The sequence below is a fragment of the Periophthalmus magnuspinnatus genome, chromosome 4 (assembly GCF_009829125.3).
Source record: "Periophthalmus magnuspinnatus isolate fPerMag1 chromosome 4, fPerMag1.2.pri, whole genome shotgun sequence".
NCBI classification, from domain to species: Eukaryota; Metazoa; Chordata; class Actinopteri; order Gobiiformes; family Gobiidae; genus Periophthalmus; species Periophthalmus magnuspinnatus.
Genome location: NC_047129.1, coordinates 9,567,165 through 9,594,213, shown reverse-complemented (window position 1 = coordinate 9,594,213; position 27,049 = coordinate 9,567,165). Strand labels below are relative to the sequence as shown.

At 39.3% G+C, this 27,049-nt stretch overlaps 1 protein-coding gene across 1 annotated transcript; it reads right to left on the bottom strand.

Annotated features, from left to right (window-relative positions):
* Positions 1-33: 33 nt before the first annotated feature.
* Positions 34-26,533, bottom strand: unc13a (unc-13 homolog A (C. elegans)). The gene is made up of 41 exons (XM_055221060.1): positions 26,448-26,533; positions 24,465-24,494; positions 24,280-24,379; positions 23,727-23,844; positions 23,366-23,489; positions 23,213-23,283; positions 22,984-23,032; positions 22,160-22,189; positions 21,858-22,053; positions 19,007-19,810; positions 18,615-18,708; positions 17,710-17,756; positions 17,530-17,608; positions 17,172-17,246; positions 16,875-17,094; positions 15,489-15,716; positions 15,175-15,316; positions 14,931-15,100; positions 14,722-14,837; positions 13,839-14,002; positions 13,600-13,753; positions 13,442-13,510; positions 13,022-13,111; positions 12,815-12,949; positions 11,831-11,964; positions 11,667-11,752; positions 11,359-11,485; positions 11,188-11,284; positions 9,817-9,960; positions 9,658-9,735; positions 9,469-9,546; positions 9,303-9,391; positions 8,762-8,908; positions 8,482-8,605; positions 5,924-5,980; positions 5,752-5,832; positions 5,291-5,438; positions 4,923-4,979; positions 3,101-3,193; positions 2,694-2,853; positions 34-2,623 (listed from the first exon to the last, which is right to left on the bottom strand). Exons 1-41 carry the CDS (start codon positions 26,467-26,469, stop codon positions 2,335-2,337), a joined length of 5,316 nt encoding a protein of 1,771 aa, XP_055077035.1. The 5' UTR covers positions 26,470-26,533; the 3' UTR covers positions 34-2,334.
* Between the last annotated feature and the right edge of the window lie 516 nt (positions 26,534-27,049).

Genomic DNA, 27,049 nt, shown 5'->3' with positions numbered 1-27,049 from the left:
ACTGATTTTGATATAATTAAACACAGACATACATTTAGACTTAATTTCATATTTTATTGGAAGCAGAATCACATTGCAACTGCAATTCAAGTCCATCCCCAATAAGAACATCCAGAATAAAAAACAAAACAAAATTAGAAACATCTCAAGTATAAAAAAATTCTCATGCGAGTACTTTGTACCACTACACTTCATCCGTAATACATATTTATATATTCACAAACATCAGAGAAATAGAAAACAATAATGACATTTGTTTTTTTCAAAGAAATTTGACAACTATTGGCATTTAACATCAAATAATTATGCGTGCTGGCACAATACATGTTTGACTTTTGTTTTATTGTTCCTATCATGCACCATTTGTGGAAGTACAGGTGGCAGTGCAGAGAAAGGACAGAACATGCTTGTTTGTCTGTCAGCTTGAATCAGTGTACTGATCTTTGTGCTTCTATGTCTATGATCGTGCAACCTCGCCCACATGCCAGCACATTAGCCATATCCTCTTACGTCCTCATACATTTCATTGTCAACAGCAATAAATAAAGATTTTTCGTGGCATTTTCGGCTCTAAATAATGTGTTGTAAAACTCCTCTGAAGAAAAGATGAGATCCACATTTCCATTTTCTTTTGAGAAGGTAGTATCATCCATAATATCTACAATTATACAACTCTGTTCAACCATATGCTTTGAAATACCGTTCACATAAGCTACATATCCAAGTGGGTACCCATATGAAGCAAAATGTAAGTCTACAAAAGAGCAGCAAACTTCACATGACGAGGTTTATCATTTTTTAGATATTTACAACATCAATAACGTTCTTTCTCAGTATGACTACAACTGCAATATTTGGCCTGTAACAATAGAGACAGCGTCAACAAGATATCAGACAAAACACTTGTGCTGATATATTAAATGCACAATGTAAACATTTTAAGACCATCTCAAAATCTACAATATTTCAAAATTAGATGCATAGAAATCAGTTACATCTTGTTCAAAAGGGGGTAGAAATTATTCAGTTCTAAGTGCTTCTCAGTGGCAACGTAAAAACACCCTGACATTTCCCATTTAAAACACAAAATTTTACTTCAAGATCAAACCTTACAGTGCACAGATGAATAATTGAGTCAAACTTTAAAGAACAGGGCATCCATAAAACACTATTCATGTTCTGTGACAACATTGGATGCAATGACATGCAATTCCTGTATTTCCATAAAAAGTAACAACATATAACATTGTTTTGTTGGAAATGTGTTATTATTGGTGCAACAAAGACCCTGTGCTTAACTACTCTGACTAGAAGATTTCATATGTTAGTTGTCCAAACCTGATGCAGTCTGGAGATGCAGCCCTTTATAGGTAATCTGGGACTAAAATTGTACCCACTGATCATTTCAGTCTAGAAATGAATTCATCACCTGTTTAAGTGTTTAAGTGTAGTTAGGCAGTCGAGGGCAGTTTGTGGAATGTCTGTTCACATGTAAAATGTAACTACCATCATGGGGAAACACTCCCTGGATGTGTCCTTCCCTTAAATGGCTTTCAGTGAATACATTTGTAGGTAACAGGCAGCACAGGTGACCACATGAGGTGGACATGTCACACACAGATTCTGATGATCCACGCTCTAAACAGGCACTATGGAAGAGAGTACACACAAGGGCCTACGAGACAGAAGGCATTGGGGTATTAGGCAGTGTGCTCTGTTACACATAGAGACAGACTACATGAAATTTCTCATGTACCAAACGTAAATCCATTTTTTTTTTACATAGGACTTAAAATCTGTCTTAAATATAATTTCTCTATAATAGATATTTGATTATAATATAAATAATTTAATAAATACAAATATAATCTGGAAGAAAGAGCATTAATAATTCCACACATCAAAATGATGAATGAAAATGAGAGACTTTTGGAATGTCAGACTTTTGGAATGTCTGAGGCCTTGCAGCCATTGTCGGTCATTTGGACAGTTTGACCTGTTGTGCTTCTTGCAGATCTTGGCATCATTAATTATCTTTTGGCACTTATGGTCCCTTCTGAGCAGCTGCAAGGCAGAAATGTGACAAAAGAATTCTAAATGGGGTGGGGAAACTAAGTATGGGTCATATGAGACATAGAAAGGCTACTATTTCTCACCCTGATCGCCATATGAAAATGATTGTAATGACACACTATGAAATATCAAATACACTCTAACGTAATGCTATGCCCTGTTCACTTTGATAAATGTGTTTTCTCTGTGCTTGTACAAGGGCAGTGGTTAGCAACAGCTCATGTGAGCTCTAGAGGGCAGTATGTAGCAGTGTAATAGCTCTTAGCTGCGGCCCTCCTCTGCAGAGCGTTGGTCCGACTTGAGCTTGACAAACTCTTTGGCCACATCATCGTTGTTGCGCTGGGAGAGGATGCGCAGTACGGTCAGACCTGTCTCATCCATGTTGATACGTTTACCTAGTGGCAGCCAGCAGGCCACGCTGCCCTTAGAGGCTACGTCTTTGAGCTGCAGAACGGCCATTCCCACTGTGCGGTCCTCACGGGCAAAGCAGTAGTCCTTCACACACACCTGCAGCTCGTAGCACTCAGGGCCCACTTCATTACTCAGAGTGCTGCAGGAGAGACATATATGTTACTGTGGGATTAGCATTACACATGTGAATCACTTTTGTCAATACTTACAATGTGAAGGTCTCATTATATTTAGGAGCCCAGCTGTTGTTCTTTGACTTGGTGGCATACTTCCTCTTCTTGTCACTGAGGTGTGGCCCGATAATATAGACCTCCACAAATGGCCTGAATATTCCCTGTGTCTGCCACCTCAGGTCATTGGCAGCAACGACTGTCACAGAGGAAATGAGAAGAAAGACAGAGGGATGGAGTGGGTGAGAACAGAGAGAAAGTCATGTGTGAAAATGAGCAGCAAAAAACAAGGACAGAAGCCACACATTATCTCTGTGTCTGCAGAACACAACATTCAGTGCTTAAATACTATGGGAATAATTGAGGGCTGCATAAGACATTTTCCCATAAAGCCTAATTGTTTAAAACTATTCCACAACAATAGCACTTATTAAGTTATTTCTTACCTTTGACTGTAACCTTGTGTTCTCCAGTGCTGGGATGTGTGAAAATCTCCACATGTATGGACACCTCTCCAACTGCGTCATCCACACCTGAGCCTGGTGGAAATAGAAAAACATTTCACTAAGCATGTATTCTCCTTGGACCTTAGCACTCCTTGAATCCTGCATGCCATTTGGAGATTGGTAAAATCCCCCTCATTATGATACAGAGCATCGGCAGAGATCGGATTTCAATTATCACTGTGTATCAGCAGGACCCAATATAAGGAAGTGAAGGATGTAAAATGGCAGGCAAAGCAGCTATGAGTAGGTACATGGTCTTACTATTAAAGTGGAAAACAGTGGAAAATAGTTGTGTACTTAATGTACTTGTTAAGATGGTAACTGTTCCCACTCATAGCTGGTTAATGTCTGCCAGGATGCAGGGGTTAGTTCAAGTCTGAGTGATTCCCCCAAGAACTAAGTCATGCTTTAAGGGATTTCAAAAGTGGGAATGGTGTTGATAAAATGCTTTATCAAGTCAGAAAAGCTCCACTTACAGATTTTCTGTAAGACGGAAATAAAGTTTTATGATATAGCCAAGAGTTTGCTCAACAAGAGGTTGGGATTTCCGTTTGCCTGGAATATTGAGACAGATGGACATGTATTTCAAATGTTTTAATTAGTGTTGTCACTCTGTCAACTGTATCTTTGTGGTAAGGACCAGCAGCCTGTCGACATGCGAGTCTTCAGTACTGGCCACCCACTAAACAAGGTGTCTGTTCCTGGCACGGCGCTCTCCGGGCAGCAGTGTGAGATCCATGGTCTCTGTGCCAACCCGACCAAAGAGAGCAGCAGTGTCCATCTGGCCTCATCTAGTCTATGGAGGACATCCACCAGACATGAAAAACAAACTTTGCTGATCAGGAAGCAGCAATATGTAACCAAGGTAAGTATTCTGCCATCTGATGTGCAGAATAATAAAAAAAAATACTGGCAGATATTTCTTGGAATTTTCCTTCAATCTCAAGATGTGTACTTATCTCCAATGAAAACTCAGCAACAATTTACTGTGCAATAAGAATGTCATGCAACTAAATTTAGCATAGCAGTGCCTAAAATGTTGCAGCCTATTTATACTTCATTAATGAAGTATACAAATGTGTGAGAGTTGGTCATGTTGTTTGACATTAACATCAAGTGACAAATCTGATCACCTGACCTAACAGCATGTTTCTGATTGGCTGCCCTAGGTCAGTCGTGCAGTCTGCTGCTGTAAGGGGGGGGCTCTAGTGCACATGGAAGCTTTCAGTGTCTTTCTACACAGCATATCAAACAAATACAAGGGACTCCCAAAGACTAACTGTGAAACTGTGAAAATATATCATACTAGAAAATCCAAATATTTCTTTAATCCTGAGTAAAGGTTGTCACATTGTCTTTGCTCAGTCTCACGTTCATGCTCGTCGGGCCCTGGGGCTTGAGTGACATCATGCTGGATTAGGATTCCTTTACACTTTAATGCATTTCTCTTCTGTGCTCTGATGTCCACACTTCATGCTTTGGTCTGCCCATACATACCCTCTGAGTGTATGTATTGTGTGCAGTACCATTCACACAGACATCAGTGTGTACGTTTCATGCATCAATGCATAAAGTCAGTGTCTTTATTGTAATATGCATTTGAATAAGGAGTGAAAGAGGGAATGTTTAATAATCTGTCTTTTGACATGGGTCAGGCAGGGCATCAGGATGTGCATGGTGGGGTGGAGGGTGAAGGGAGCTGGGCTTTGGTCTGAGGGTTTCTCTTCAATGTCTCAGGCTCTTTGTCCCGAGTGTCACATACCCTTGTCTGGGTAAATATCCTCACTACTGGTGAACCTCACCCCCTTCCCGCCGAACACTGGCCCACAGAGAGAAGACACACGAACATACAGGAAAATTACACAGAAGAAACACACACACTCATTCATATTCCGTGACATATAGTGTTGTATGTATGTGTTCAGTCCTAAACATAATTTTTGATGTTCAATGTGTAATGTCAAGTGTTTTAAGTGTTTCAGACTTTTTTATTGACTTACAGACACAAAATGGAATAATCATCCTTTGTAAACTGTTGTTATGTATTTAATTGTGACAAAGGAAACAAACTAGAACTGAGAAGATAACAGTAAAAATGTGTGTGGTTGGGAATGAGTTTGAGTGTATTACCTTGTGCGTTTTGTGATTGGACAAAGGTCTTTATGAGTTTGTCTGTAGCCTGAGTGTAGAGGGACAGAGCATAGTGAAGGGACAGTAGATCAGGACTCTTCTCCAGGAATGTCTTCTTCAAACCCACACCACCAGCATGGAAGTATTGCTACACACACAAATAAAACAGAAATAAATGACCGACTTTACAGAATTATTCTTTCATTTAATGACTTAAAGAAGACATAGGGTATTTAGTAAATTATAACATCATTACATAATGTAATGGCTTAATTAAAGAAACAGGTCCATTGAAAACTACTACTTTTCTGACCAAGCCTCAAATTCAGGGCATCGAATTACACAAATGTGCATCAATTTAAATTCAACTGAGCAATCAAATGATTATCTATAAAAGTACAGTTTACATAATATATCCCCTTTAAAATCCTAACAGTCTATATTATGTAGTTATTCCTGACCTTAATGGTGTCTAGAGCCAGCTCAATGACAGCACACTGCTTTGGGGTGAGAGCCTTGGCCTCCTCCCGAACCATGTGTTCCTAAAATCAAACAATGCAATTCAAAATCAGTCAGTTTTATATTTTCAGCAGTAACTTTATCTATAAAAAACATGTTAATTGCATAACAAACCTTCAACTTGGACAGCTGCCCGAGCTCTTTGGCAGCATTGAAGATGAGCTGTGTTCCCTGAAATGTGAAATAGCCACAGATAAAGGAAGAGACAGACAGGCAGAGGCAGACAGGAGAAATACACCGTTATTAGCATGAAAATGACTGAACTGGAGTTTTTATTGTCACACAGAGGACAGTGACATCTCTGACACGCACGTTTACATAACCTTACTCTAAACAGTTTTACTGTTGTCAAGGTACTTTCTCCTTCAAGCCCTGTTATCAAATGTACGTGTTGTTCACCACATTACACTGCTGAACACATCCACACACACAGAGACGTCTCGGTATAAAGAAAAGGGAAAAGCGCTTCAGTTCATTGTGAAGGTAGGACAGGTAGACAGAACTGTGCAGACACAGATGCATGCCCACAAGGTTCAACCTAAACACACAACATGTAACTGGATGGGGCTTGCTACATAATCTCGGAGGCTATACAGAAGATATTGATATATTGTAATAAAAATGTATTAAAGAATCTATGTGAGTGACTGCTACTATTGTAGTTGGCAGCTTGTATATTTGTGGTATCCGGCAGTATCAAGGAAGATATAAGCAGTGAAAAAAAAAAAGAAATATTCCTCTGGTTTGTCTGACAGGAGAGCTGAGGGAGAGAGACAAGACGTGGACATAAAGGAGAGACGAGACACACTGATCTGAAGGTTTAGTCCTTACATCACTGTGAGACGCGCTCTTCAGTCTCCCCTGGAAAGAGAGCATGGGGTTATTATGATAAACAGTGGTCAGTCCATGTCTGATTTCCCCTCAACATAACATGTACATGTATGTAGAGCATGTACAGCAGAATAAACCAGAGGTCCATTTTGCTTTGCGATAACCTGCGCAGTATACCAGACACAGCAAGGGGGAGACCATAACATTTGAGTTGCCATCTGGGTACAGCAACAAACTGTTTCCCTTATAGAGATGAAATCTATCAGATACCATTTGTGTCACATAATACTTGGCATTAGCTAGCTCCTTATTCATATGAATAGCTGGTTTCAGTGAAGTCAGTCCTTTTACTTCAGCTGTTTATAGTAACAAATGAATGATTTAGAATTAAAGTAAATAAATAAAAACTTAACATATATTTTGTATTAGACAAGTCATTATGGTTCACAACAAAACATCAAGTCAAACCACAACAGACCGACAGCCTGCATAGAGACATACAGTACAGTGTAGAGTGTGGTACAGTATACTGAGGAGACTGCGCTGTTGAAATAGATCAGATGCAAGCAACAAACCCACAGGAAGGAGTAAGAGGCAGGACACAAGTCAAACAGAGAGAAGAGGGGAGAGAGGGAGCAAAGGCCTATGTCAAACCACTAAAAGATTCACCCCACCAAAGTCCAGGTAAAAGGACACACTGCAACGCAATAAAGAGCATGACCACTTCTTTTCTGAAGAAGTGATGGGAAAAAGGAGACAGCAGAGGTAGGCATTGATTGGTGGAGAATATTGAGGGGCGGGACCTATTAAAACCAGTCAAGAATGCACCATGCTTCTGTCTCTATACAAGAGAGACAGGACTGGATTGAGACAAGAAGGTAGAAAGATAATTAGGAAATAAAACATTGAGGGTGAAGAGGTGTGAAGTGGGGTAGTAGTCATAAATAAATAGAGGGAGACTTGCAGCCACATAGAGCAGAGACAGACGGACACACACGCAGGAGTGATGTACTTACAATCATCTGTGGAGGGAGAGCGGTGGGAGCAGGATGTCATAATAATCACAACAACAACCAGAGAGAAGGGTCAGTTAAAATGTAAAGAGCCCCACATCAATCAAAAAATACATGTTTGGGCCCAAGTCAGAGGCGACATCACACCAAATCACTCTTTTCTAGCTATGGTACACACAAATTAGTGTTATACAACCAATAGGTAGATTACAATACATCTAGACTCCCTTCTCAATCCAGTGCAGTGATATGAGGCTCTTTCAATATTAAATAATAATCAAAAATAAAAACACGGAAACCCAAAAGAAAGAAAATTAAGAGGCTGCTTTCCATGTATGATTTCTTTTTGCAGTGATCCAAGGAAATTGCTGCAGTTTTGTCAATGTAAAAAGATCTGTCCAAGTGACTGTTGGGTGACATACTGAAGAGCAGCCATGTGTTGAATGATATGGTGCACTCCTATTGTCTATATTTGGAGTTTTTATTGCTTTGCTCAGTGAAAGCTCTTGAGGGGTTGCTGAATATGATGTGTGCGGGGGTGGAGATATGAACACGAAGCATGAGAGATGATGTAAAGCAGTTTAATCCACTGTCAGCTGCCATTTGTTTATTGAGATGACAACTTGAAACAAAAGAAATGTCTGCCTTCAAAATCCTCAGTTGCATCTTTCAATTCCTCCTCCAGTTCTCTTGATGCAGCTCCTGGAGTTTGAGTGTGTTTATGAATTTGTTTTATTAAAGACCAAGAATCCAATGCAATATCAAGTGAATTAAAATTATATCTGATGTAATCACATAATAACTAATGAATGGTGCTGAGGGTCTCACCGTTTGGTCTGTCAGTGGAGGCAGAACAATGGTCTTCTCCATGGTGTTCATGACCAGCTTCCACAGCTCCTTCAGCACACGCTTTAGCACAGTCTTCTCACAAATCTTTGCAAACAATGTCAGGCTGCCAGGATAGGAAGAGTGAGTGCAAGATTGGGGAGGGAAAGAAGATGTAGAATAAACAAATCAAATTGAGTTAATATAACAAAAACAAACTTTTTGTGTATTCAGTTGGAAAGTTTTCTAAGCTAAAACAGAAACTTTGAGTAAATTTGCTCACTTGCTGTCCAGGAACTCCATGATGGGCTGGAGAACATTGTCCGCATCTTGGGCCACACTGCTGGCGTTACCCACATTTGAGGTTCCCTTTACCTGAGCCAGGATGTCTCCCATCTGCTTCACATTCTCCTCAATGTGGGGCTGGAAACTATAAAAGATAAACAAAATGGAGCATTTCATTTAAATGTTTAAAAAAATCTAAAACTGATGTATTTACGGTAATGACACAACCTAACATGCAGCCCTGTACCCTGGAACCTTAGGTAATTGTCTATTTGAGCAACAGTACCCCAAGCCCCTGTCAACAAGTCACAGCTTTTCTCTAGCAACAAATATAGTAGTCATTAATTGCAGTTTGGAAACATTTTGTTTCAATCTCCTATTCTAGTGGTTACAATTGGGACTTTTGGTCCTCATGTTGCTCCATTTGATGCCGTCTATAAGAATATATCCTAATAAACAATAATATCATATAAATCTATATTTTCTGCTACAGTGGAACTGGTGTGATAATAAAATGAAAGGTATATGTGTACAATTACCTGACAGCAAAGACTCTGCTGAGGTCATCCATTACATTGTTGAGTTTGACCTGCAAGTCTTTCAAGATGTCACTAGCCTCAACACACAGCTGGCCGAAAATAAAAAGACATAATATTAATACACTTTTAAAATTATTAAGAGAATTTAAATACATTGAAAACTGACATCTTTTCCACCCATTGCTTCGAACATCTTCTCTAGCTGGACTCGCAGTTGTTGGATGTTGTTGATCAAGATGCACGGCTATGGATTAAAAGCATACTCTTAATCCAAAATCAGTTTATCAAACAGGAAGGTTGACCAAGACAAAAATACTAAAACAGTATCACAGTAAATAAAATTTGGATCACTCACCACTTTCTCCATTGTGACATAGTTTGGAAACAACCTGGAGATGACATCAGCGTAGGACAGAAGAACATTGCTGATAGTCTATAAAAGATTAAGAAGCACATAAAAATGACCATTAACAATATTTCTAAAATTTTAACAAATTTCATTGGTTTTAAGTACCTTGGCAAATCTCTTCATGTAGTGTCCAACTATTTGTGGATCAGGACACTCTAGTTTCCGAATAATCTCAAAGCTCTGATTGAGCTGAGAAAACACATCCACCACTGAACAGGAGAAGAGGGCGTGTTCGGAGGTCACCTGGAACTATAGGTACATATAACATATTATCTAAGTTAGTAAAATATAATAACGCTGGATATATTTCAACATTTTTGCTTCTGCTTTCTCTGTTTGGACAAATTATTCTAGAGCTTTGTGTATTTTTAAAAACAGCATTATTAGTTTCTTGTTTCTTTAAAATAACGGAGTTGATTATCCATATCAGACAAAAATATGTTGAGTCTGATTTACATGAATACCTAAAGTAAGCATAAATATTAGTTATATTGTTATGGAGTAATCAGAATAGTTATACAGTTTTTTTATTTGACTTTTTTAAAGTTTGCTGATGTGTCTATGGCATAGGTTATGAGCATCCACTAACCACTATCTGAAAAATATATGTATCCTCTGAGGACGGCTCCATAACTCAGCTGGTATTGTTAGCTATTTTAATCCGGACCTTTGATTTCTTTCTGCCACATGCACAGAGCCTTCAGACCCACAGAAATGGCAGAGCCTGCAGCTAGTTAGACAGCTCTGCGGTGACAGGTGAGAGCACTGCTGTCTGTCTTGTAATTGGCTGCAGGTTTGAGACAGTCTCAAATTGGCTTGAGGTGTGCAGGTGTTACCCCGGGGAGCCTGGGTAATGAGGTGAGGACAGATTTCATGCTGCTAAAACTTTAGAGTAAACGCATATGCTGCTGTCAAAAAGTTATCACACTCCAGTCTAAATCACCTCAATGAGGCAGTTCTTTACGCTGATAGGGCGTCTTCAAATACAAAAAAGAACTGAATAACAGGCCATGACTATTTTTAACTTGGATTCAACTTAATACCTGATAATAATGCACTGATATTTCTATATAGGCAATGTTCTCACCTCCTCAAAAATGTAACAAAGCAACAAAAACTGATGATCACTAAGTATTTTATCTATTCACTGTATCTTTTTGTATGTATAGACAGTACATATTACGAGCTGTTTGTGAAATAGAATTGACTAAGTTCCTAATGCTTCAACTTCAGACATCTTGATCACACAAGAACTTAATATCTTAATAGTTACATCAATTGGTCATAACATATCTTTTTCAGAGCAGACAGGACTGTGCAAACACATGGATCGTGTGGGAGGCAGACGATACATTTGTTTGGCTCATAAAATGAAATCCATCAGAAATATGATGTGTTATACTATATTTGCCAGAGTTACTTTCTGAGCTCAGTATCTAAGGAGGTGGAGATAAGGTACAACTGTTTATGTTTTACCCCATCCTTTTTGTCCCTCTCCAGAGCACCATGTAGAAAGTCACGTGACACCTCCTCATTTTCATCCAGCCACTGAATGACGAATGGTTCAAACCACCTATGACACATGGATCAGCATTGACTGTCATGCCACAACATTTAAAAATAGATTCAGAAAAGATTTTTACTTACGCAGGATATTCAGGCACTCTGCTTTTGAAAAAGGGAAGGTCTTTGCAGTATTCATTGTACAACCACTTGACTTTGAAATGTAGGTTCATGTAGTCTGCACTCTTGCACAAGCGATTTTTCTCATGTTCTATAAAACAGACACTTCATTGAGATACACCTTTTATCAGTATTAACGGTCCTTGTCAAACCTGCTCAAATTCTTATGTGACCATGTCCCTGTTTCTATAACAACTTTGTGGACAGCGCAGTGTACAGTGTATCTCATCTATTCCACAATAAAGAGAAGAGATATGTGTTTTTATACCTACCCTCCATTGCATACTTCATATCCTGAGCAAACAGGTTCCACATGACTTCAGCACTGATTTTACCTACATTAAGTTCTTGTGGAAATCTGGATATGAAACACAAATAAATTAGACATCAGATCTCAATCACAGTAAAATGTAAAAGATAAAAATAGGGATCTTACTGGTTAAGACAGGGAGTATAAGAGTTCTTGTCTTCTTCAATAATGGACACAATTAGAGTGATCAGTTTTGACCAGAAATCCAGATTCTTGATGCTGGGTCCCTGCTCTTCTGGGGGAACTGCACCCTGTTTAGCCTGAAAAATTGCATTTAATTAGATCCAAATGTACTGGTACCCTGTATATTCACTACATGAGAACTTCTTCATTAGAGACATTTTCTACTGCAATTTATTTTGTTTCTCACAGTAAAACAGGGGATGAAAAGTGAAAAATTATCTTGCAAAGACTGACAAAATATGGCAATGTCCCTGAGGATGAAATCTTTAATTCAAAGTGAGAGTGCTTATTTGAAATCCTCGAGGGAGTCTGAACGGCACTTGTGCTTTAATGAGGACATGAAGCACTTTGAGAAATCCCTGGTGAAATCCACATCATGCAGAAGCATCAAAGAGCAGCCAGCACGGACTGTGACGGAGACTGTGGACATGTGTGTGCTGTGGAACTGCTACAGCTTATAGAACAAACTGTAATCCAGACGATATTATACCAAACAGATTACTTAAAAAAGAGTGAACAACTTGCAAAATTCAAGATCCAAAATCAGATAACATGTCAAGCACTACAAAAGTAAAACTTAAAGATATTGATAAAGAGACAAAAAGATGATAAAACACTAAACTGTATTGTTAATGAGCAGCATAATAAATAATAATAAAATAAAAACTGATCGTGTATTGCATTGTATTGTGAATCAGGCTGGGTTCTCACTGTGTGTAATGTAGACTACATAACCTTATTTACTAAACATCAGCCTGTCCAGGGACTACAGGTGGAAATTAGCATTTATGCTATAACCTGGCACCAAACATCTCTCCTTTTTTTTTTTAAGGTCAATGTAATGTTGTGCACTGTCCCTGTTTCAAATAAAAGCATACCATACCATACCATACCATACCATGTACTTTTACTGCACTGTTAACTTACTGGGTCGGTTTGATACTCGCGGCTGTACAGCTCATGGCAGTTGTTGAAAATGTACTCATAGGTGGAGTTGAGACAGGCCTTCACGCAGTCTTTCACCACCTGACTGGCTCTGGGTGGGGATTGGAGCTCTTGAACCTGAAATGACATCTAAGTAAGAAAGCACCAAGCAAAGAGGGATCCCTACATTTGGAAACAGATGAACTGTACCTTCATCCTGAAAAATGTGATACTGGTGAGGAGGTCCACTGTAGACTTGAGATCTTGGAGCCTCTCAGGACTGCTGGCTGGGAAATTATTCTGTTTTCATAGATACAAAATCAAAGTATGGTATCCCATCCACCTCTGTTTGTGTATGTATGTGTATGTATGTGTGCGCGTGTGTTTTATGCTGGAAATGGAAGCTATCATGGCCACACAATTTTGCATCAAAGCTCTCCACTTATTTGTGTGTGGGAGGACTGTGTCTCCAACACTAAATGTGTCTGTGCATTTTAAAGAGAGGATGTCTGCATAATTAAAACAATTCCCTGCTCAATTACAATAAAATACATAAAAATAAGTGAGTGTTCAGAAGTAAAATAAGGGAAAAAAGAGGAAAATAGCAAATAATGATAAAAGCTTTCTCACTCTGTACATGGACAAGTCAATTCTCAGTGAGTTGTGCAGTTGATCCAAGAGCTTCACAAATCTTTCTTTCTGTAAAAGTCCCAACAATCCCCCACATGAATGACTGTATTCATAATCCATTCATAAATTATATAGTAACATGCCAAATGTTAACTTACCCCAAAATTAGAGGCAGCAAATCGGTCAGAGGCTGACACATTGTTGGTGGCCTGTGTGGTGTGAGCGTAGTAGGCATTGATATTAGCCAGTAGAGTACTCATTACTGCAGGTACACCAGGGCACATGTACTTGGATGACAGGCAGGCAAAGTGACTATCAAAAAGCAAAAGATATTAAACATATTAAATTATAAGAAAGCTGTGATTGTAAAGCAATAAGGAAGGTGCACAAAACACACGTCATGGCCTGATAAATGGACTCCACTCCGTAACGCATGGCGAATTCATCCACTATCTCTTGGGGAGTCTCCTCAAAATAGACCTTCCACGCATCATCACCTTTAGCATCAGGGATTTTCACCACACCATTATTCTGGATATCCGTTACATAGTGGAAGAGGTTCTATAGAAGAGAAAATGAGCAAGTCGTTTCAGGGGAGATGCACAAAGGATTATAACTCAGAGGCAATCCATTTAAAATCATTTAAAGTTTATGTGCAGATTACTTTCTCATAGACTCACAAAGCAATAAAGCTCACTCAGAAGGACTGTATTAGGTGCTGCTTGGGTTCACAAGCCATTATGCATTATGCAGCTATAAACATTTAATACCGGCTGAGTGGTTTATAGCCGCATCTGTGCAACAATAACAGAGGTCTTTTATTGTTTAAGGGCCACTTCTGGTGAGTAATTGGTTAAGTGAAGAGTTCAAGCCTGTGGAGACCCACAGTGAGTCAGAGCAAAGTGAGTCGAAGGAATAAGACTTTAAATGCTTTATAGTATTTCTTTAAGGTTTAGAGGATTTACATGTATATTGCATATGTAAAGTGCAGTTTTGTCACAATACTAACATTTTTACTTACTTTTGGCTCAAAGGAAAAAGGTCGATACTCAATACTGATGATGATAATAAAAAGAGACAATGTAATGTACTTTTCAACACAAGAACGATAGGAATTTCTTTACTTCTCCAAATAAGTATCAAGTTTTGACACAAGTTTTAGTATTAATAAGTATATTGGTATAATTTTCCTTTTTTAGAGAGTAGAGATGTTGTAATACTAATATTAATACTAATAATTAGTGTATACTTATGAGTTTATATTATTAATAAAAACTTACCTCATGCAAGCAGGTATACTGAACATGATATGGTGCCACAGTCTCCTCTCCTTTGATTTCAACACTAATGTGCATGCGGATAGCCCCAGACACAGCTGATTTGTCAGTACGCTTATCTACATACAGCAAAAATATGATAACGATTATTACAATTGAAGTATAGTCATTCAATAATAAAAGTAAAATATCAAGTCTATCGATCAATTTACCAAGATTGTACCACACATCCATCTCTCCACTCAGAGTGCGAACTTCAATGATAGTTTGACCAAGGAAATCATCTGATTCTCTCTTAAATTTCTGCTTCACACGAGACTTTATATCGTCATCCTCATCCCAAACTCTCACTTTTATGCGGTCAGAGGAGTTGTGACACTCACTACAACACAAAATAACTAGTTGTAATATTGTAATGGTTGAAATCTTAGATAAAAAGTTATTACTAGGACTTACAAATTGAATGTTTCCTCCCAAACAGGGTTGAGATTGCCATAGATAGTCTTGGTCCTCTTCTTTGTCTTTCCCACTTGGACGGTGACATAAGGATCACTGGAGCCTGTTTTGTCCTTTGCTTGTAAACCCTGGGCACATAAAACTAAAGAAAGAAAAAAAGAGAAAATCTATTTTTATATCTTCAAATATTTGTCACAAGTAAAAATTACTTTCTTGAGTGCAATGATCTTTTATTCTGGTTCTGGTATTTTTACATATAGGCAAAAATATATACACTACTGACACATACGCATTTTAATATAACTCTATCTTACCTGTGATACTGATTTTAGCCGACCACTTGGATGTGCCATCAAGTACGCTCTGTTTTATCTGCTTCATTTGAGTGACATGGAGAGATTTAGCCACAGCGAAGACTTCTTGAATCAGCTCAAAGATTTCAGGTTTGTTTCTCTCCCTGATCTTCATGCGGTCTTTAAGGACCATTATAATGTTCTGGGTGCGATCTTCTGCACCATGTTTGGAGCTCTTCTCCGCCGCTCCTTTTTTCAAGAAGGACACAACAGAATAAGAGTTAGTCCTATCCAGCTTCATGTTCTTTGTATATCCAATTACAATGGATCTAAACAACAATGTGTATACAACATTAAGCACAAGTCTGTAACATTTTATAATACGCTATTTTATTAATAATAATTCAGGCATAGTAACTCTTTAATTAAGGAGTTAGGGTTAGGAGTTACGGTCGGAGTATTAATTAAGTTGTTATTAAGCTCGAATCATTCTTAAAAAAAAAAAAAAAAAGCTTATTATGAATACAATTTTTTCTGCCCTTTGTCACCGGTTCTGTTCATTATATTTATGGACAGAATTTCTAGGCGCAGCAAGGGGCCAGAGGGGGTCTGGTTCGGGAACCACAGGATTTCATCTCTGCTGTTTGCAGATGTTGTCCTGATGGCTTCATCGAGCCAGGACCTGCAGCAGGCACTGGGGCGGTTTGCAGCCGAGTGTGAAGTGGCTGGGATGAGAATCAGCTCCTCTAAATCCGAGGCCATGGTTCTCGACCGGAAAAAGGTGGTTTGCCCTCTCCGGGTGGGTGGTGAGTCTCTGCCTCAAGTGGAGGAGTTCAAGTATCTCGGGGTCTTGTTCACGAGTGAGGGAAGGATGGAGCGTGAGATTGACAGGCGGATCGGTGCAGCGTCTGCAGTGATGCGGTCGCGGCGCACCCTTAGAGATAGGGTGAGGAGCTCAGTCACACGGGAGGAGCTCGGAGTAGAGCCGCTGCTCCTACACGTTGAGAGGAGCCAGCTGAGGTGGCTCGGGCATCTGCTCAGGATGCCTCCTGGACGCCTCCCTAGGGAGGTGTTCTGAGCATGTCCCACCGGGAGGAGGCCCCGGGGAAGACCCAGGGCACACTGGAGGGACTATGTCTCTCGGCTGGTCTGGGAACGCCTTGGGATCCCACCGGAGGAGCTGGAGGACATGTCTGGGGTGAGGGAAGTTTGGGAGTCCCTGCTTAGACTGCTGCCCCCGTGACCCGGCCGCTTAATAAGCGGAAGAAAATGGATGGATGGATGGAATTTTTTCTTTATGTTTCTTATGGCTAATTAAGGTGTATTTAAGTCCACTGCAGTTAAAATGCAGTGAAACTTAACTTTTAAGAGTAGTGTCATTTAAGAAAAGGTACAGTATATTCTTACTTTGAAGACAATCAGCATTGAGCAGGTCTTGGCACTTCTCATGGCATTTGACGCCACACTCAGTACAGCGCATGCCCTGGCGAGCGATGCCCCACAGCAGTCCCTCACACTCATAGCAGTACGTGGGAGTGGTGGCGGTCCACACTTCAAAATTGTGTGGAGTGGTGCAAGAAATGGGATATATCAGAGCCTGGAGTGTCTTTTTATAGACATGACTCTTCTGCGAGCACATGAGGAAAGCTTGTTAGTGAAACTTGATTTACAAAATTGAAGCTTTGGGAAATGAGGCAAACTCACCAGTTCTTCATTGTGCAAGGTGCTGGAGGTCAGAGCTGAGGTGATGCCTGCCTTTCTGGAGTTCTGAACCAAAGACTGTCAAAGGGAAAGATGTAGTTGAGTTGTAGTTTATTTCATATTCTTATAGTCATTCTAGGTCTTAACTGGAATGAGTTTATCTCTGGTAAAATGTAAAACTTTGCTCACCATAGCCTGGAGAAGATTACCGAAGGGGATGGAAACAGAGAAAATAAATTGGATTTTATTTACGGCACTGAAACGTGATAAACTAGAACCTAACTTTTTTGTTGTTGATATTGCCCCAGTTCCCAGGAAATGTACATTTGAGTAACTTAAATGATATTATGGAAGAACTTACCAAGTCTCTAACTAGAGGCATAGCTTTTCTCTTTCTGAGGTCTGGCATACTGTCAATACTATACAAAGCACCACCCATTCTGTAAAATATGAACATTGAATATGTTTCATTTTAATGACAATGTTGGCTTTGGAGCACCATCAATTTTACTGTAAGGGTAAATCATTCATGCAGACTTACCCTGCTGATAAAAGAAGAGACGCAATGCCCACGGATTCTCCTCGAGCCTACAAAAAAACAAAGGCATGAGGACAGACAGAAAAGCCAAGAATGTTATTTGCCCACCACCTGCAACAATTACAACAATGCCTTTTTAGTTTGGAGGCCATTTTGAGAACTAATGAGAAATCTTTTATGGTAAGACCTGATAGTAACAGCAAGGAACAGTGAGAAATAGTCCAAAAATAATTAAATAAAAATACACAGACAACAAATAAAAAGTGGAATTGAATCTTAGTGTGAGAGATCAAAGCTGTGATTATTGCCACTGACACTTTCTCATAGAGACAAGTCTACTGATGTCCAAGTAATTCATAAGAATTACAGTTATTGAAAGACAGCATCTCCCACTGACTTAAATAATGAAATAACAAATAGACAATAGGAAACATTATATATATAATGACATATGCAGATTAGGCTAAATATGGCCACAAATACAGTCATATTGTCTACATGGAGACAAAATTTTAGTCACCAATATATGTCTTACTGTTTCAAAAAAGGAAAAGCAATTATACTGTATGCCCATAGTGCCTGCCACACCCACCTGAGAGTCTGCTCCAGCCATGAGTAATCAGAAAGGACAACATGCAAATCGCTACGAGGATGGCAAATAACTGAAAAAAAATTACGAAATGGCAAAACAATACAAGGGATAAGCATAAACATTTACATTTACAATCACAAAAAGGAAAAACAAAGTGCACAAAACATCACACATCAGGACTGAGTTTTTCATGCAGGTTTTGAGGTTTTTTTTAATAAAATATGGGCTGAACAAAAGCATCTCAGTCCTCACTAGCATATCTATTCTCAATGGAAAGACTTTCATGCAACAAAGAAATAATACAGACATAGTGTACCTCCTGAAGCTGGAGCCGTACTCTGCTGTACAATCTGAGCCAGTTAGCCTTGGCTCTAGCATGACCCGGCTCCATCATTTCTCTTCTTGGGAAGCTATGGAAGATAGACAAAGTGTTAACACTGAAAGTGTTTGATACTGCATTGTCAACAAAAATCTTCCATTTGAATACTTTTCAACATAAACTATAGGGAATAATATAGATTTATGAAGTAATAACATATCTTTGTCTGTATTGCTTTATGTGGAGTTCAATGCAATGTTTTATATTGAAAGGTATAAGTGTGTGTTGATTTTGTTATTTTGCAACAAAAAAAAACCTAGAATGCCATGCTATTCATATGTAACATGTAATGTGCAGGTAAACTGTTAATATAAAATTCAAATACTGACCTTGGCACAGGGCGTTCCTCTGGCTTCTCCTCTGTCATCGGTGGAGTACTCTCTGGTTCCGGGGGCTTTTCAGGAGGATGGGGCTCATCTGGGGGCCCCTCCAATTTAGACTCAGTCTCCTCATGTTTCTCTACAGCTGGGACCTCTAGGGTAACTGCAGTAGTTGTTGTAGTTGTGCTGGTACTTAAATCTGACTGGGCTGTAGTAAACATAGGCTTGGAAGTATCTGTAGTGAACGAAGGCAGTGTATCCTCTTTTGTTACTTGCAGCAGACCCATGCTTGTACTTTGGGGTTGGAGTTGGTCTTGTGAGGGTCGCCGCTGATGTAGAGATGCCTGTTTTTCTAGTGGTGGCCTTGTGGAAGACAAACCATCTGAGGGGGGCATCAAAGTTTGGGCGGTGCTTGTGGGTGTTGGCGTATATGGTACTTCTTGGTCTTCAGTAAAAGTAGTGTCCAGCGGATACATCTCCTCATCTTCCTCATATGCTATCTCCTCCTCATAGTTGTAGTCCCCTTCCTCTCCATACATATCTCCGTCTTCATCATAAAGTGCTCCTCCTTCCCCTCCATCTTTGATATAGCCTCCCTCATCACTATAGACACCCTGTGCATCCTCTCCTTCCCAGCCTGGGGAATCCTCTTTGCCGTAGCTGACAGAGGAGTGGCAGGAGTGGTAAGAATCATTCTCATCGTAAAACTCAGATCCCCGTAAGCTCTCTCCGTCCTCTGGGACAAACTCCTCGCTGAGCTGGGAGCTGCCTCGGCTCAGCTCGCCGGAGGATGCGTATCGACTGTCTGTTGGGCTGAAAGAAGACAGATTGTGCATTTAAATAAGGATTAAGGATTTTTCAAGATAGGTGCAATAGAGTTATGAAATTCTACATTTAGTCCAAGTAAAGAGGGAGAATAATCACAGGCAAAATTATTTAAAACATCCAATCAGATTAGTATCATCCAGGCAGAGGATTGGATTTGGGAAGAATGGTTAATAATAATACTGTATATATTATACATATATATATATATATTAAAAAAACCTGAATAAAATAGAAGAACATATAGTAACACTTAAAAGCCACAGAGACATACAAGAGCACAATTACACTGCAAGATTTATCAACACACTTCACATCACTTTAAATAACCAGTCTGGCAGAGCAAATAGCCACAAACCCAACAAAAAAGTACCATAATATATCAATTTATATAATGGAAAAGTCAATGGCCCTGTTTTTTCACCCAGCTCAAAACATCTGTCCTCAACAGGCAAATGAAGATAAAAATTAAGATAATCTGTCTAGGGTCCTCTGCAAGATTCCCATTAGAGGGCTGAAAGTAGAAATTAACTGTGCATAATTACCAAGCGTCCCTGAAAAGCCAGGGTTCACAGAATGATGCACTAATAAGTGGCTGTCAGGACAACAGAGCTACACATAAGACATTTTCACACACACTTAAATAAACTCTGTTGCATAATAAATGACAAACAGGCATAAGTCAACAAAATGCAAATACGCACGTTTTAATATTTTCTACACTGTGAAAAGTAAAAGTATGCAGATTCAATTGAAATATTTAATACAATACAGAGATAAAGAGGGTATGAGCGCATGCAAGCAACAGCGAGCGAGGAGGACGGGACAAGTCCACCACTGACGTCACAGCGGGACGGAGTCACAGGCCGGAGCAGGAGAAGAGTTTGGAAAAGAGGAGGTACAGTGCAAAGACCCACCTATCGGACAGCGAATGCCTACTGTCTAGAGAATACTGACGACTGGTGCGCCGGCTTGACCCTGAGCCTGAGTCCATATCGCTGCGCCCGTTGGTGGCTGAGTCTAAACTATCAAAGTGCCTGGTGGCAGCAGCAGAGCAGGTGGGAGGAAGGAAGAGGCAGGAGAGGCGCGTCAGTACAGCTCAGAGCGGGCAGATTTGGTCAGAGTGACACATAATGAGCCAAGCCAATTTTGACCTTGCCAAAATGAGAATAAGGGTCTAATCAAAGTCAGTCAATTGTACTAACTAGATTTTAAAGACGTTATACTTATATAAGTTACATATGGATTAAAAAAAAAAAATGTTTCTTGAAAAGAGTAGCTAAAACTGTTCTCTTTTAGGTTTTTATTTTGCATTCTTCTCTTGTAATGTTCATTTTATAGTGATTATTTGTGACTATTGGTGTTTTTATTTGTTGTATTTTAATTTCTTTCTTATTCTGTAACGCACTTTGAATTACTTTGTGTATGAATTGTCCTATAGCAATAAACATCATAACAGCTGTTGTAGTGATAAATAAGGATAGCAATAACCAATAATAAGTGGTAGCCAAAGCAGCTATAGTAGTGGAGATTTTTTTTAACATATGGGTAAGCTATATGTGCAATACTATACACTATATTAAATTCCAGCTATTGCTTCTGCTTGGGTGTAATTATTTGAATTCTCTAAGCTTTTTAGGTACTTCGTACATATTTGCAGTTGTTTGTTTTGTTTATAATTTTAAGATTAATACCAAAAGGGGGCATGGATGTCCACATACGACATAATGGCTATTCATGCACTCTTACACTACTCTTACACAATAACCACAGTGGCCCCATTCACACACAGCCTGTATACAAGAGGCAAGGTTGTATACACTGAGGTCTGGGTTAATCTCTAGGGGAGGAGAGCACAATGGAACATGTTAAAAAAACACATCAAGACAAAACAATGCCACTGGGGCTTGGCTGTACCATAAAATAAGCTTATGAATAAATAATCTCTAAATACATTTGTTTATTCCTGCATGAGATTTTTTGTATTTTGATAATGTCACATGCATATAAAAAACAACTTGTGTCCCATTCGTACCTCATTGCTCTATGGTCGTAGTCTAGGTCGTGCATGTCGTCGCTGTAGGAGTGTCTGTAGTGCTGGTGCCTCATGGGATACTGGTGCATGGAAGCATTGGGCTGTGATGTGGTGTAGTATGGAGGGGGGATGCTGTTACTGGTCTCACTGCGGTAGTCACTGTCCCGGTCATCAACTGCACTGTCAGGGTCATCGTCTGTTGAAATAATTAAAAAAGATAATGAAAATTAACATTGTGTTCTCATGGCTTGTTAGGATAGTAGCTTGCATTTTCAAATCAAAAGTGCATGGTCAAAACTTACTTTGCTGATCACCCCAGAGACTCCAATTGCCTGCAAGGAAATAAAAGATTAAAACTCTAAATTGGGTTTGGGGATTTGAGACTTTGAGATGAAATCAAAAACTTAATTAACAAATATATTGGGATCAATGGTGTGAAGAGGTATTATTTGAAGTTAATTTAAAATGTGAGCAGGATCAATAACACACAAAAGAATTATTAGTCTACATCATATCCAGCGAAACAACATGCGCATTTCAGCAGACCCGTGCTGCTTAAAGTGGGACTAAACACCTAAATTCTGGCCACAGCCACAGTCCAAACAATCGGAGGTGTGTGATGTCACAGGCCTCTTAAAATGAAGTGACAGAGTTTAACCATAGGTTAGCACTTCCTCTTTTTTGACATTTTTCCACCATAAACCTGAAAATTCACCTAGTTTGCACTACAGTAACAAAAAGGCACAGTAGAGAATGCAACTATGCCTCGTACACAGTTAAGTTGATTTAGTGTTTCGTCCCACTTTAAATAAAAGTTATATTACACTACCTCGTCCTCCCCCCAAAAAAACAATAATAACAGACAGACTGGTCAGAGTGTGTCTGACAACTCAGCATATGTCAGATCACATTCATCACACATCTAACACTTATAAGTCATTCTGGTGCTCAGACAGGCCTGTTCAAGTGATTCATCAAATCAACTCTCCTCTCTCCTGTCTCTGCTTCATCTATCAGCCCAATTTCTTCCTCCTGTCTGGCTCTGTTTTTGGTTTCAGTAATAAGAAGCAGTGTGAGACGAAAGAGAAAGGGACAGACAGGATTAAACACACAAGGATGTACTTACAGCACTGAGTGGATGGAGCATGGAGGGGCCGCTCCTGTTCCTCCTGATACTGAAAAACAGTCAAGGGTAACTACACTGCACTAACAACACGGAAATATAAAATGGTGTCTGTCAATAAATGAATGTGGTAATGCTTGTAGTTATGTTGTATTTTTACTTTTGCATGAGCACATAATATGAACATGTTCAATAAAACAAAAAACAAAAAAAAACAAGACAAAATCCTTACATCTTGGTCCCTCATTGCATTTAGCTGCTCAAGTTTCTTTGCCCAGTAGCGAGCCTCCTCTTCTGGAATGTCTACAGCAACATAATATATAGGTTATTGTAAAGATTATTAATAATAACAATGTATAAAAATGTTGAAAACAGAATTTCAAACCTAGTGGCAGCTCAAATCGTGTGTCCAGCAGCAGTCTGTGAAACGTTGGGTCTTTTGTTCCACAGATTTCATTTTCAGACATGATCACGTTAGAATCCAAAGTCAGCCATTGACCTGGACCCTCCTGGAAAAGATATTATTCACAGGTTTGGTCAGAGCGTTTAGTAGTTCTACATTATAATACTGTCACATTTGATTTGTTACATGCTTGTGCACACGTCTGACATTTTCTAATTCACTGTACAATTTTTTCATAACATGCAAATAATGTTTTTTTCTTTAAATGTGATACTGTGAGAAACAATCAAATTTGACCAGTCAACATGTTTAATGGGAATGAATGGACAAACAGCCAGTGTACCTCATTGGACTGCCGTATGCTGCTCAGAGGGATCCATAAAGTGCCCACCATGGTGTCCCAGATTAAACCCTTATTCCACACCTCCACTGTGAGGCCCAGATCCAGGCGGTTTATTTCACTGCAGTTAAAGAAAAGCATAAGTGGGTTAGAGAGCGCAGAGACAAGGAAAACTCAATTTGATAAAGAGCACTCTACAGAAGAGTGCAACGTCTTCAGAGAAGTCCAGTACGTCATCTTTTGAATATGGCCATGGAGTATTTTTAATATAGCCCTGTTTTCCAACAAGACAAAAGCAACTGAATCCAACAAATGGAGAGAGGGGGGCTAAAAGCAAAAGAACATACTGGATTTTGATTGATCTACTGTTTTTAAAAGATCGTCATTACTTTTACTTCAAATAATGGATATACATTATACACTGTACTGGACAATTTTATATTAAAGTATGTCTTAAAGGCGTACGCCAGAATGGAATGAGCTGATTTGAAATACAGCAGTTCACGGTCTATATTTTATTTCCCTATCGTTATGTCAAATCCTAAAAAAGACTTACAACATGAAGTCCTGCTCCCAGCTCGGCTGACTGCCGCGCACCGCGATAGTTGTGCTTTTGACATTCTGCACCTTCAGTGTCACGTATGTATTAAATTTCTCTGTAAAGTGTGAAACACAAAAAGAGACAGATCTTTTTTTACTTCATGTCTCAAAAGAACCAATAAAAGACAGTTCACAACTAACCTTGTGGTCCATCAAGCTTTCCTTTTTTTACTGAAAGAATAAGTAAAAAACAGTGTGTCACAAACAGAATCTTAAATAAACAAAAACAACTTCTGTCAGTTATGTGTTTTGTGACAATTAGTAAGCTACAAAATTAGTGACTTTCTAAATGAGTCAAACAGAGAAACAAATACACTCCCAAAATAGAACATATAAAACTTTAGCAAAAATGCTAATCAGCTAGATAACATGCTGCCAATTATGGATGCACCAATCAAGCCTTTTCTGTTCCAATACAAATTCTGATACAATACCAATATCCAGTCAACCAATACTGGTGGAGAGACTGAAAATAGCATTTATTTCCTTTAAACAAAGTTAACATTTGACAAAACTGATCCAAATGTGTTATGTCACATTTTACGTATTACTTAAGTTATAAGTCATTATAAGTAGTTATGTAAGTAACTACAGTACACCTTTGTATGAACAAAAGTTCAAAGTGAGACTTTCTGGGTCAACTATGACCAGTAAAATAAATTGGCTGAATCGATATTTGGAAGCCGATATCTGATCCAGCATGCTTTTCCGGATCAGTGCTGATATTCTATACCTATACTGGATTGGTGCATCCCTACTACTAATTATTGTTAGGGCCAGTGTCAAGGTGAAATTAAAACAAAAAATACTCATTGAAGCTGACAAGTGTGTTAGTCCCACAGAAGGTGAAATTTCCTAAAAGAACTGGAGCTACAGGCCAGTTAGTTGATCAACATTTGCACAAGTAATTCCTATTGTTTAAATGGACAGATGCATGACACAGCTGCCATGACTCTCTCTCATACATATTCTGCCTCTGTTGCCCACTCGAAGTGAGGCATGCCCCTCTGCATCCCTCACAGCTACCAGCCTCCCCCTGATGCCATGTGGCAAGCAAGCACGTGTGCTCCCCTTCTATCTCTCCTGCTCGTGCTCTATTAATCTCTCCATGCAGCCGGATGCAAGCAGAGCAAGTGAGCTGCATCCCCAACACTAAAAATAACCACTTGAGTGTGACAGCGAGGGGGGTGCCAGAAAGAGATGGTGGGCACTTCCAGCTCACAGGCTTATAGGAGCGGACCCACACGGTGCAACACAAAGGGCTGAAAATTAATATTAACTTCAAGGATAGCTTATGTTAGTCGTGTACAGGGAATTGACATTTACATTCCCCGTACCAGGAATCACTGTACATCAAGATATGCTTGCACACAACAAATGTCATTGATTTCAAAGGCTTGTCAGTTTTTCATGCACAATTTGTATACAACTATAAAATAGTGTTCTTTTGTTTATGATGTCTTTTTGTCATCTTGATCCAAGATGGTCATTCTAATTTGACCTCTGACCTCTTCAGCAGATTTATCTAAACATGCTTATAATGCCACTGGCATTATTTGCTGACTGGTCAGTATGTCAAATTTGTTGTTGTTAGTATATCACACACCATCACATTGGAATACAACAATAGAAAATGCAAAAACTGTAAATATTATTGCACTAGAGGGAAGACCAGAAATAGACAAGTAAAATGCTTGTTCAGCTTTTATGCCATACCATATCACATCAAGAACTTCTAACATCAGTAGTAGTATGAAAACACACCTCTTAGAGAGAATAGTTCTCCACAATCCCACTTCATAGGACAGTAGAATATGAGGGAGGATTGGCATGTGAATAAAACATTAACGAACAAATAAGATGATATTGTAGCCTACATTCTGGTAGGCTGGCGTGGTCAAATTAACCATCATAGACTATTGTTAAATCAGTGTCAATTATGCTATTTAATTGTCACAAATGGCCTACAAATGACAAAAACCTACAATAGTGAAGTCGGGTTGTTACTCTTCCTTATTGCAAAGATTTCCAATGAAGTCCACAAAAAACCTCAGGATTAAGAACTTATTATCAATAGAGTAAATAGTAGTATAAATATCCATATGCATACAGCGATTTACTTACCTCCAACACAGAGCAATGACATCTCTTAAGGGGCCTTTAGTTGGTGGTTCCAGCTTCTTGTCCAGCTCTTGGTAGCAGGCAATTTTCAACCAAAGATTGAATGGGTGGGTTTGAGATGGACCAGCCTCCTTACGGTAAATCAACAAAAATAGCGAAATGTAGGCTATAGTCGCTGGGTTTAAGCACGTTCGCTAGTGTTATAGCCACCAGGTGTATTTCTGAGACGTGTCCTTCGGGTTTGAGTCTATTTCTCGGGTCCTTCTCTCAGTTCTTGCTCCAGCCAGCGCACAGCCATCTTGTTCAGCCTCAGCAGCGCTTCTCTGCTGATGTGAGTGACGCGCTGCGTGGACCTCGGGTGACGTCAGGTTGGTCGTGTGTGGAGGGGGGTAGGGCAGGTTTACCTACATCTATTAACACCATTGCAAAATATGGAAATGTGCCTTTATCGCCTGATTAGCTTATTCAAGGGGCTGGGAGAGTGTGTTGGTTAATATGGCAGTATGTTTATGACCATTATTAAACATTTTTAAATGATCATGTAACATTACTGGAATGCATAGATTATCTACCTTACTGATTAAACCGGAATAATCCTTCAATAT